Source organism: Vicugna pacos, chromosome 35, assembly GCF_048564905.1.
Source record: "Vicugna pacos chromosome 35, VicPac4, whole genome shotgun sequence".
Lineage (NCBI taxonomy): Eukaryota > Metazoa > Chordata > Mammalia > Artiodactyla > Camelidae > Vicugna > Vicugna pacos.
Window position 1 is genome coordinate 26,902,339 of NC_133021.1, and position 12,994 is coordinate 26,915,332.

Consider the following 12,994-nt stretch of genomic DNA (forward strand, 5'->3'; position numbering starts at 1 on the left):
CTTGTTATGAAATCAAGCTTCAAGACAAGTTCCCTTCCAGCCAGGCTGAAACCTCAATGTTACTCTACCAATATTCAGGTGCCACAACCATCCAAAATCACTACATAATCAAATGGCCATTTATTTTTCCTTATATTAGAGAAGAAAAGTCAAGCAGTAAGGCTAAATCTTGAGACTTGGACAGCCCTAGGTTTGAATACCAGCTCCTTTACTCATTGATAAGAGACTTGAGGAAAAATACTAAACCTAAGTCTGAAAGTACCCTCATGTAAGTCACTGAGATTAGCCAGTGAACTTGGGGATGCAATTCTCAGCAGGCTGAGGTGAGGACGTGGTCAGATGATATCTGTATGGACCTGGCAGATCTTAGCACTAAGGGAGAAGCTAACAAATAGCTCCCTGCCCATCCATCCTCTTTTTTATTGATTCAAAATCACTGACATTATGTGGTCTCCCACTGTTAAGGTAGAAAGAGAGAAAAAAATCAGCTGAATAACAAAATCATAGCTCTCATAACAACTAGGACTGTACTCTGAGAAGTGTGAATATATCGCTGAGCAAAAGAATTTTCTATTTTACAAATGATTAGAAAAATTCAGCATCCTACATGGAGATCACAGAGTTCTAGGAGTCTGTGTTCTCTCCCTTTAATCTCAATAGGTTACTAGTTCTGGGCAGAGAGTAAACACCTCTGCTCTGTTCAGCTCTCCTTCCTTTACCCTGCACCCTCGCTAAAGGGAAGCTCAGGGAAGAATTACGTTGCCTACTCAGAGTTGCTATAACAACATTGTTGCCAAAATAGCAGGCACCCTGCAGGAGTCAGAGCAGCCTCTTACAGATATTAAATGACTTCTGCTCCTGGTACATCCTCTGTTGCCTGTTAAGGGGCCAGCCTGGGGCAGCCAGGGACCACCGGAGTCACATACTAGCTAAGGAGATGGAGAAGGGTTTTGAAAATCCCTGGGCTTCTCCCATACACAGAATCCCAGTGGCCTGCGCTGCACATCTGAAGATTCCTTTCACCAGGAGGGAACAAAGTGGTCCCCTTGTACTATCTGCAGAAGCAAGTCTCATTTGCTTCATAAAGTTGAGCTTTTTCCCTAAATAATGAGCATTTCAGGGCAGTAAAAAAGAATGCTGCCCAGTTCTTAAAAGGTACGAGTCTGTTACCTGGGAGGTCATCGGAACTGAAACTTCCGAGTGAGAGAGTATACAAGCGGACAATGTCCAGACCAGGGATGACAAAAGAACTCTGACCCCAACCTCTAGGGCGACCGGCCCAGGGACTCAGAACACCATCTTGGCAGCACTCAGCCCAGAAGGGGGAGGACTTGATTAATAACTAACAGCTTCCCTACTTTTTGTCCCTGCACCAGCCCAACGCCGAACCAGCCACAGAAAGCCAAATGCGCTCCCCAAACCAATCGCTTCAGACGCTCTGCTTCTGACTAGCCCACCGCCAGCTTCTCCACGCCAGCGACCTCCAGTCACAGCATACCTGACGCCTTCTCTCCTTGTGACTGAAAAACCTTCCCACTCCCCTGCCTGCTTTTGAGTCTCTGCCAAAGGCAAGTGCCCGGAGGCGCACTCCCTTGCTATAACAAACTGAAAAAATAGCTTCTGTTCTCATGTGAGTGGTCTTTGCTGATTTCTGCAAGATTCACCTGTCTGTTTTGTTATATCCAATGTACTGACAAGAGCCTCTTTGACTATTTGTTATACTAAGGACTACAGAAACGTAAGCAATGCAATACTGCCCTTGAGGCCCCTGGGCAACCCTAAAATGTGCCTAAAATCTGCCTTCAGCAAACTTCCACACTCACCAAACCATCTCCAACCACCCTGCTCCTTCCGCTTCATGGCTCCAACCATAACAAAGAATTACATTCGCTCACAGAGTGACCAGTCATCCCAGTTTGCCCAGAACAGCCCCATTTTTAGTACTGAAAGTTCTACACCCCAGGAAGGCCTCAGTCCCAGGGGAACCAGGTGGTCACCCCCCGCAGCTCTGCGCCATGCCATGCAGTCCTAAGGTACAGCCATTGCACGTGTAATTTGTCCTGCCAGGAATCTTCTCTTTTACCACTGACAGATTATCAACCTGGTGAACTCCTCTCAATCTGCCAAGTCCCTGCCGAGAAGCCCACTCCAAGGTCTCTCTGATAACAGTCCACCCCGCAGTCCCAAGGAGGTCGTCCCTCCCTCCACCATGCCACACTAGCCTGTGTATATCTCCGTCCATGTCACAGGGCACAGGGATGACCTGGTTCTGGCATTTAGACTCTGACCCTCTTACCCAGTTAACTCCTTGAAGGCAGGAGCTGCATTGTATTGACCTCTGTGTCTGTCTCCTCACTGTCATCACCACACCCAGCCACGTTTGTCTGTTTCCTGAGTAAATGACTTTGTAGGGTGATTAAATGGCCTAGATATTATTTATTTACTATAATTATAATTCCTTATTATTGAATGACTGAATTTTTACAGACTCATTTATTAATGAGTTAAATTGATCCTTACAAAAAAGCCCAAAAGCTCTGAATTGAGCTGAAGGGAGAGCTTTTATATATATACATATATATATATAAAATATATATAGAACTTGGGTGCCTTACAAGACATATACTTATTAATCCATTTCAGTTACTCAGATTATTTACTGACCTCAATCTGGGTGGTGTTGTCCCGCCCATCGTCCAGGAGCAGGTCCGTGAAGCCTCTGGGCTCTGGGGAGTCTTGGCCCATGCTGGCTCGGTTTGAGTCTACCGCCTTGAGGGAATCCAGGTTCCTTTTCCACCGGTGGCTGAATGCATGTGAGTCCACGTCCACCTCCTCTTCTGTTTGTGGGAAGGCCTGAGCAACATGATAGTGCCAATCTGTTTAGAAAAAAAAAAAAAAGAAGAAGAAGAAGAATTAATTACCACTTACGCATCATTCACATGCTTTCTAATAGAGCAGAAAAATATTCTGCCAGTCGTGAAAAGAGGAAACGAACGCGTAACAGTGAAATCCGTTTCACTGTAATACTTGACTTGGTATGAACATCTCCGGGTAGGATGTAATTGTAGGACCCGCCGTAAGTTGTGACAGTGTTAATGTCCCCAAAATAGATGTGAAGCCTGAAAGCAAGGCATTTGTATTCCCCTCCTTCCCCGCTAGCCACACACACACTTCATAAACATGCTTTACTCGTTCTGAGAAAACAAGCTACAGTCCAAACAAAGCCATGAAACCAAGTGATTCCCAGCACGAGTGAAGATACAAACCAGCCATCGTTAACCTGTGAGTTTATATTTTTTCACGTGGGTTATGCCGGGCAGCAGAGCGACAACAACATATCTGAGTGGGTTAAATAATACATGGACTCATCTTCGCGCAAATGTGCTAACCTGTCTTGTAGCTCACAAGTCAGACTTGGGTCATTGCCAAGCGCATTTAATAAGCAATGCCCTCAGGAGGCATCACAAAGGCTCTTGTTGATTTGTGCTGTTCTCTCCTTGGAATCTTGTCAGGGTGGTAAAGGATGACGGTGATGGGCACTTAGAGAAACTGGGGAGGCAAGGAGATCAAATCACAAAGGTATTTTAAAGCCATCTGCAGGGACTGGCCTTGACGACCCAGCTCAACCTGCTACTACAGGAGGAAAAATTAGATTTAATCATGACTCCTAGTCTTTCATTTCAGGAGGTCAGCAGGGGAACGTGTTCCACAAGTACGGGAAATTCAGTTTCTGACCAAGAACGGCCCTCTTCTAGGTAACCATCACCAAAAGATATGAATTGACAGGCTTTATATCTGGCAGGATATGGGTTCAAAAAGGGCTAAGAGAGCAGAGATTTAATTATAGCTATGATGTTCCCCTCAATACAAGAACATTCCGAGAAGCCAAAGTGTATTTAATGCAGCTTAGAATACCATTAAACCAGTTACTTAGAACTGTTAAAACTACCACTACTGGTCACAGGCACGTGGTCTAAAGTGTCTCCCTTTCAACTCAGGAAGCTGCTAATTCTTCTTCTAGAGGGAATATTCGTTGATTTCACTGTGAATTTAAAAGATCTGCCACTGCTTACTGCCTTCATGGACACAGCCTAGACAGAAACACTACCATGATGTCATCAATCTAGACTATCCCATGGCCTATAGAATATTAGAGCTTAAAAGAATCATGGAGATGGAAACTAGCCAAAACTTTTGCAGAGAGGAATCAAGAGCCAGAAAAAATGTAGCACTGTGCTCAATTCACAGAATTGTCATAAGGCTGGGGAAAAACTCAGTTACATGAAGAGTTGATCATGGTCCCCGCCCAACATTCTTACACAGAAAATGTTCGATAACTCCTTCTAACCCGTACTTTATCCTTGCTACACAAAATGTTTCTTTTTAAAGACATTGCCCCCACTGGCCATTTAACAGTGCTCAGTAAATGTTTGTTGACTGAATGAATGAATGGATTACAGACAGTCTCTTTGGAGCCACAACAATAGGACCAGGTAGAATTAAGTAATGAAACGGTACAAGGATTCAGGAGAGCTGGGGTGGAATTCTTTCTGTTAGGTTTGCTGTAGTGTAATTTATAAAAACTCTCTGTGCTTTAGTTACCCTATAGTTTAAATGAAAATGAAAATATCTTACCTGCAAAAGCAGACAGCTTTTCCTGAGTATGTGTCAGGCTCTAAGATGTATGATTCTAAGCAAAGCTACATAAAGCAATTTTATTTGCTTTATTTAGGTATCCTGCCTCATTACCAAAAATATATGAGGCAGCTTCCAACAAAAGTAAGCAATAAAGTTTTGCAACAACCAGATTTGGCCTCATCGCATGACAGAGGTTAACTTTAGAGGTGTGCTTTCGACTTGCGCTAGGGGTCTGGCTAACCTCATACAACTAATCATGCGGGAAGAATGGAAAATCTATACAGGGTCCTTATTAGAATGCCAATCTAGATAAGAAACATAGAAAATACAATGCAGTCAGTGGATTAAACAGTCCTAGATACACAGTCCTAGAAACATTTTTTAAAGTTCTTTTTAAAATCACAGAAAGAGAAAGGCTCCAACCAGAGGTTTGTAGGCTCTTCAAAATGTAGATCAGAAAAAATATACCTAAATCTTCAAAGAAGTAGTCTTCATTAAAATCTTCAGCACAATTTCACAAAAACTCTTGGTTTCTTTAAACTAGATGTTATCATTGGAGGTTAATTGCCTGCTATTAATTTTAGCCTTACCTTTCCTATTTTTACAACACAAGACACAATATGGTACTTTCCACGATGTCTGCTAGGCCAGTAACATCACGCTAGCCCCTGGGGTCCTGGTACAGGGTGTGGGATAGACAAAATACTGGAGGAGCTGTCTGCATAGGAAGTCTGCTTCTCAACTTTGATTCCCCTTTCTCATTTTCTCTCTGCCTTCTTACCTGAGAGGACAAATCAAAGCAGCTTCAAGACTTGAAGACAAAATCCAGATTCCCCACTGTTAAATTCATTAAACGAAGAGGCCATCAGGCTGAGGTGGCCTTCATGTCGACAGAAGCAAACCCAAACCGCCCCCCCCAAACCCTCGCCTGCAGTGGCCTCAAGGTTGAGACATCACAACCTAAGGACAACCTGTCCCAAACTCCCAAGGCTTTTCTGAATCTGGCAAACACTTCAACTATGGCCAATCAAATAATTTCTTTGCTTCGCTTCTGCCTTTTCTGCATCAAAGTTTCTCCCCTCGCCCAGTCCCCGGGTGCCCCTAATCACTTGCAGTTCGGCGCTGTCCCACTGACATTGATTTTTTGCTCAGGTAAACTCTTAAAATTTTGTAATATGCCTCAGTTTATCTTTTAGCATCACTTACGTTCAAATTTGGGAAGTTTGATTAATGTGTCAAACCTTTGCTTTTGTGATGAACATTCAGACTCATCCTTTGGTTGGACTATCGGGGAAGGTGAATTTGACAGACAGGTAGGCCCCCTGTTTCAAACAAGCATAAACACTGAGTCTAGTATTTACAAGGGTGAGTCCCCAGACAGTGGTGGGTTTTGGTGTTTGTTTATTTTTAATTTTTTCGCTTTGTTTTATGATTTTTTTTTCCTTGCTTGCTTTACTGTTGTGTTAACAGCTGTTACAACCGTTGATTGGTTTGCCTCCATCATGGACATACTTGGTCCTCCTAGAATTTATTACCTTCAACTTTGTAAACCCATCACTCAGTCACTTGGTGGTTCAAACTGTTGAGAGTAAATAGGATCTAAGGAAGGACCCGAGAAATCTGTGAGCTTTAGGGCCTGGCCTCTGTAAATTTTCTTTGGGTTGCTGTTCTAGACATAATTCTTTTTCTCTGGTTAGGTTATGAATAAGCAAGCCTATCCAATCGTGCATAGAGGAAACATTCCTATTTGTTCATAGTTCAGTAGTACGTGGTTCATCAAGACTGACGTAGGAAATTGGCTTAGATTTTGATCCCATTTCAGAATGATTTTTTAGGGAAGATAAGCAAATCGAAAATGGACGCTTTTCAGAAATAAAGCCTGAGAAAAATTGGCAAAACCACCGCCTGGTTATCTACATGGCAAGTTATTCCTACACACTTCATGGGCTTTCAAACTCATAAAAATATTTTAAATTATTCCTGAAGTCACCACCATAGCAAATCATTCGGAAGCAAGATGAAGGGATACATGCCATAGTGTTTCCCGTCCCAGCTACAGTGACAACCAAAGCAACAGGAGGGCCCTTTGAATAGTCTGGCTGAACAGATTGCCTGCTTTCTGTCCACTGTATGTTAATTAAACCACTGACAGAAAACCTTCAAAAATAATTTTCTCCAACACATTTTGCTGTAGTTGTTAATCACATAGCTCGTGGAAACATTAAATGCACCTAAGGACTTGGATATAAAGAAAAAAAGCTTAAAGACATATTTCTGTACATTTAATATATAAATTGACCTTAACACATTCTGGGGGTATTTTATTCAATAAAAATAGCAGATAAGGTATTATTGAAGAAGGTATTTTACCATATTTTAAATAGACCATCATTATGAAACCCAATAATGTCTAATTAATCTGAGAGTAAAAAAATAAACTCGGGTACATCCTCATACTATTCTTTGCAAACCTTGCAAGTCTCTTTTGTGCTGTCATCTCCTATAAAATAAAATCATTTAAAATAAAAGGGAACAAAAGCTGTTCTGGGCTGGATAGGTTTCTACCTGTGTCTTATCCAAATGATTTTATTTGAATACCATACATTTAACTAATAGCTGAGTGCATCTTTAACCCTATTTCTTGAGTCTTGCATACAAATCACATACACAATATATGTCGAGCTATCAAGAAGGAACTACATCAACTGACCCACATCTTGTGTAATGAGGCTCCTTTACGACTGCACTTGTTGACACACAGTGTGGGCTGCACTTCATAGGTGGACCAAATCACCCTCGCGGCTCCTCTGCGGAAACATTAAATTTTTTCACTGCAAACAGAATCACTGGCTAGATTCATCGGAGGATACATGAGAATACTTGGCTAAGGTAGCCTGTCATATGGCTTTGCATCTCAGTTGATCACAGAAGTGAAGAGGAAATTCTACCCAAAGAGTTACATCCGTGGTCCTGTCCCATAATGAGCTGGCTATGCAGTGTGCTTTGAGGTTGTAATCGACAGCATTACCGGGCAAGACAGCTACAGAAGAAAAAGCGCACAGAACGTCTTGTCCAGCAACAGTAAAGGGTTTGAGGGGGACCTAGACCTCGTTTTCTTGTTAAGCTTCCCGTGTGATTCTTTGCATCCACCACAGGCCCCTTAGGTCATGTCCTCATCATCTTGTGCCTCCTACCTGGTCTTACTTTCTTCAAACTCTTCCTTCTCCAATATTTTTTCCATCTGCTACCAGAGATACCTTTTGAATTTATTCACGTCTCCCTTATGATGAAAACCTCTAATGGCTCCTTCCCACCCATCACAACTATAAAACACCTCATGTCCTTGTTCTAACCACACTTCCCTGTCTCTGCCTCCCCCGCCATGCCCTACGCTCCCAAGATACAGAATTTCTCAATAATCTCCACCTGCAGTGAATACCTTGCATGGGGGAAAGCCCTTCCTCACCCCAGACTTTGGGAACTCTCACAATTCCTTCCAGATCCAGCTCAAATATTGTCCTGGTAAATGGTGCTTCCCTGACTCCTCCAGACAAAGCTAATTGAGTTTCCTTCTATAATCCAATAACTCTTTACCCGGACTCCTTAAACACTTTGCCTATCCCGACTCCAGTGTGAGACTGTGCACAAGAGCTAACACAGGAGGCCTGAGACTGCTGTCCTTAGAAAATCTTGTCTGCAAGGCTGGGCCTTGGCTGGCACCTGGGAGCTCAGATCTGGGGAGGGTTCTCACATCTCTCTAACAGATAAGAGTGGCTCATTGTGGCTAACCTATCTAGGCAAATAATCTTGTTTATGCTGCACACCTGCCTTCCTTCTGAGAGTCTGGAATTTTGGTATATGTTAGATAGAAGGCGGTTATGTGAACAGTTCCCAATAAAAACCTCGGGCACTGAGTTTCTAATGGACTTCCCTGGTGGATAGTAATTCACATGTGTTGTCACAACTCGATGCTGGAGGAGGGAAGGGCTGCTTCTGAGCGCCCACTGGAGAGGGCGCTTGGAAACCTGCCCCACTTTCCCCAGACATTGCCTCAGGTGCCTTTTCCCTTTGAGGAATTGGCTTTGTAGCCTTTTGCTGTCACAATTCACAGCTGAGTCTTATGTTCCTCTTAGCACATCACTAAAACCTGAGGGGGGCCCTGTGGACCCCTGACACAGAGATGTTTCAGAGCCGGTCCTCTATCTTATTTGTATTTTTTTGTCCCATTGGTACAAACATGGACATTGACATATAATAAATATCCAATGTTTTTTTGTAAAGTAAATGAACGAGGAAATGAATAACCATCCAAGTTGCTGTTTGTCTGAGACAGGGTGTTGCTGTCCAACTTCTTAAGATTTTAACCATGATTCTGAGCAGTCAGATAAAAGGGCAGACGGAGGAGAAAGCTATGGGAAAACAAATCTATAACAGCTTCTCTTTCTTGGATATGACTGACTCAAAAACAGCTTGCTGGCTGGTCGGGGGATGTTTAGCGACACCCGTGGTTGCAGTCCATCATCTCGGGTTTTTCTGGGTTAATGAGCTCAGGAAGAAATAGAACACATGTCTTTGAAGAATGTGGGCATGGCCCAGTGAGACTCAAAAGCTATGAAGGAGTTGAAACAAGGACATTTTAAGTTAAAAGTGGAAAGTTAGTGGAGGACGGCTCTAGAAGTTTGAAGCATCAGAGTCCAGTCTCCGAGACACCCGAGCTTGGGAACCCACGGCCGAAGTCCCCTGTGCACCCCAACTCTCCGCCCTTCCCCTCCTCTGGCTTCCGGCTCACTGCAGGGTTCTTGGTCCCTGTACAATATTTTTGTGGTGAAGAACATTAGGCTGTTCAAGAAAAAACACGAAACAAGAATGGGAAAATGGGAAGACCAAACACTCAATCCAAAATATGCACAGAACCAATTTATACATTAAAAACTTAATTTTCCAAGCTTACTATTAACTAAAATAATAAGTATAAGCACACATTTTAGTTTTACACATAAAAATGGTAAATTATCCAATGGAAAACACGCTCAGCCTTATGAGCAAGAGTTAGTAATATTTAACACAATTTTAAGGTACGGCTGCATATTTACTAGAGCATTAAAAATAAAGAGAAAGAATAGAACCATGTTAACAGTTATAAAGCAGACGTGTTCTATGCATTGCTTCTGATAATGGGTTAATAATAAGAATATCAGTAATAATCATCTTCCCTTAGGGTTGGCTAAATCAGTCAGGCACGGTTCCAACCATTTGCACACAGTAATGTATCTGGCATGTACTTTTATTACCCCATTTCACGTGTGAGGAAATTGATGGGGATGAGAAGGCACATAATAGACCAGGAAAGTAACCAGAGCAGGACCAATGACAGGCTTGGTCTTAACTGCTATCTAACCCACCTCTGATTCACCTTTCAGGGGGTCAAATTAGCAATCTGTCACAAAGCCTAATGATACGACCCAAAGAAACAATCTAAAAGAAAACATAAATAAATTAGGCAAAACGCACTATTACAAACAGCAAAAATACGTAAACAAAAATCCAGCACATGAAAGCAAACAGGGGAGACCCTGTCCCATCAAGCTGATGCTCCAGTGGGAGCAAGGGACAGTGTCAATGTGTAAACGGAGCAGGAATGACAGCATATTAACACTCGTCATATTTTTATTATATCTTGAAAAATTGGGAAGTACGTTAAAATAAATCATTAATTTTGTTAATTGAGCATTTTCTATTAATTGCCTTGTGGATCTTAAAAAAACAAAACAAAACACTGAATTCCTTCAAGTAGACTTCAGAACTTGTTTACCACGATGATAACTTCCTTTTATAATTAAAAGGATGGTTGTCAGAGAACTCAGGCCATCCACTGATTTTTCAGATAGATCTGTCAGATTTGGAGAATAAACTCATTTCCACATTAGCCATAATCTACAAACAGTGAAAAGAGCATTTAATTAAATGTGAGAATCTATATTTTAATAAGATCCTTAGGATTTTCTGTAGAAAACATAGCATCATGAACTCAGAAAGCACGTGGAGTTTTTAGGTGTGTGACCTCTGTTACGTGTAGAATAGAAGGGGGCAGCTTCATAGCTTTTACAGTCCCTCCCAGCTATAAAGGTCTATCATCTACCGGCCAGCTAAATCTCTCGTTAACATATTTTTGGCTATTTGGGGTCATATATTAAATATTCTACATTCATTTTCAGGTTTACTATTTAATTTGTGAAAGTTCATGTATTATGGGACTTTAGAGTGTCTGTAACACAATAAAAAAGTAAAACTATTTGGTAAAATATCTTAACACTTCTCTTTATCAGTAGCCAACCTCAACTATCCTTGTTTCCTGTATTCAGAATGGCTGATTTTAAAATGAGGGATCTGCATTAAAAGCTAAGTCCCAGGGCATGAAGAGTGTGACTCTGCCAGCCAAGGGAGATGGAAAATTCTGTAAACAATGACCAGTCCTGGCCAATAGCCTCTAAGGAAAATCTGAGTCTTCTGAGCCAGAAGAGGCCAGATGGAATCAATTGTTATAATGATGCCCCATGTCAGAGATGATGTCCAAATGCCCTGGGCCCAAATCACTGGGGGCCTTCTAGTAAATTATGGCTGCCAGATGTCTGATAGACTCAGTCTCACTGCAGGTTGTCACGAGACCAGATTCAGTTTGTGGGGTCGGATCCACAATGGCTCAATGTTGAGCCAGGCTGACTTAGCCAATGACCACCCACGACAGCCAGTGCGTGTATTTCTATCAGATTACGTTTTTAAAATTTTATCTAATTTAAATTATACCATTATCAAAATAGCCCCAAATGTGTTTACGTGAATGACCTCCAGGGATTCGTGTGGACTTAGACGAGCAGCCAATGGCCCCTGTAATTCCCTCTTCACAAAAGTGTCCCTAATGTTTACATTGTAAAAAGTTACGGTCCTAAGGTTATAGCTTTGTAACCTCGGGCATGTCACTCAACCACTCAGGGTCTGTTTTTTAATTAAAGGATGCCTTTAGTTAGTGGAAGGCACACTGTATTCTTAGACTCAAACCCAGAAGTATTTTTCTGAAATTTGATTCTGAAGTTCAACCTGAACAAATTAACAGATCAACTGCACCGCCATGCCCTACTCCTCCCCCAAATAATGAGCAATGCCCCCCACATAATCCCCACATAGTCCAACAACTAAGGGATAAACTCCCGGTCTGACAGGGCCTCCAGATCTGCGCTCACCCCTATGACCTGATGGGTTCCCATCATGACTAAACAGATAGTATTAGTTGTTAAATGTTGAATGTTATTCCTGGATAAAGGTGAAAAATGCAACCACAGACTCTATATTTTGGGGCTTCCTGCTGTGTGCCAGGGTTGCTAATACAGGCTGAACAAAATATAGTCTTAAGATACTCAACTTTGAGACTTGGTCATTACACAAAACACACAAACATAATAGAATGCCATTGAAGAATGTAAAGCAGAAAATTTAAACAGTCCTATTTCAGTTCCACACAAATTTAAAAAGCCAGCAGGAAAAACATCAGTAGTACATGTCAAGATTAATGCTATGTGTATCTATTCAATTTTTTTATCTATAAAATGTTAATCACATATAGTTTATCTTAACATGTACAAATATATTGTTCATAATAAATTTTTTGAAAGATTAGTCCTCAATTTTTTAAAAGTGGCCAAATGCCATAAATAGATCATTCATAGCCAAAAAATATTAATAAATATATTAATAAGTTTGACAATATAAGAAGTCAGAGAAACGCAATAAATTATAATTCTTTCATATACTACATTCACAAAGATTAATTGTAAAATTGTACTTGTCAGTACTTGATTAGGTAATTTTTTTGAAACATGTATTTTACTCTCTAACATTGGTATGGAGATTCCAATTTTAATCAAAATTTCCTAGGTGCATATTTTCAATCTTAGTAAAGGTCTTCTAGGATTTGATACTGTGGAAATATTCTTGGATGTGCAAAAAGATTTATGATAAGTATTATTAAAAAACTGTATATAGTGCGATTTGAATTGGATAAAAGGAAAATCATATACATATGTATACACAAGCAAAAAAAAAAGAGAAAGAAATACATTATAGTATTACCGGTAGTTCTGTGTTATGCAAGTTGGAAGCAGTTCTATTCAGTTGGACCTTTTGACGTGTCTTTATTTTATACATTTTCTACAGTGTGTTACTTTTATGGCAAGGGGGAAAAAGAGCCCTAAGTCTCTACTTTCTGAAAGTCAAGTTCAAATATTCTGTCTTGGTAAAGACTTTCATCACTACCAACAGATAATTTTCCTAGGCAGTGTTATTTTAATATGATCTTGTAGAA

At 41.1% G+C, this 12,994-nt stretch overlaps 1 protein-coding gene across 2 annotated transcripts in view; it reads right to left on the bottom strand.

Moving 5' to 3' along the window:
* The window catches only part of PLXDC2 (plexin domain containing 2), a 347,388-nt gene that overhangs the window by 209,787 nt on the left and 124,607 nt on the right, over positions 1-12,994 (bottom strand). For both annotated transcript variants that reach the window (XM_072955332.1, XM_072955331.1), the window contains exon 2: positions 2,665-2,876. In XM_072955332.1, the coding sequence (XP_072811433.1) occupies positions 2,665-2,876 (212 nt within the window). The remainder of the gene's footprint in view (positions 1-2,664; positions 2,877-12,994) is intronic.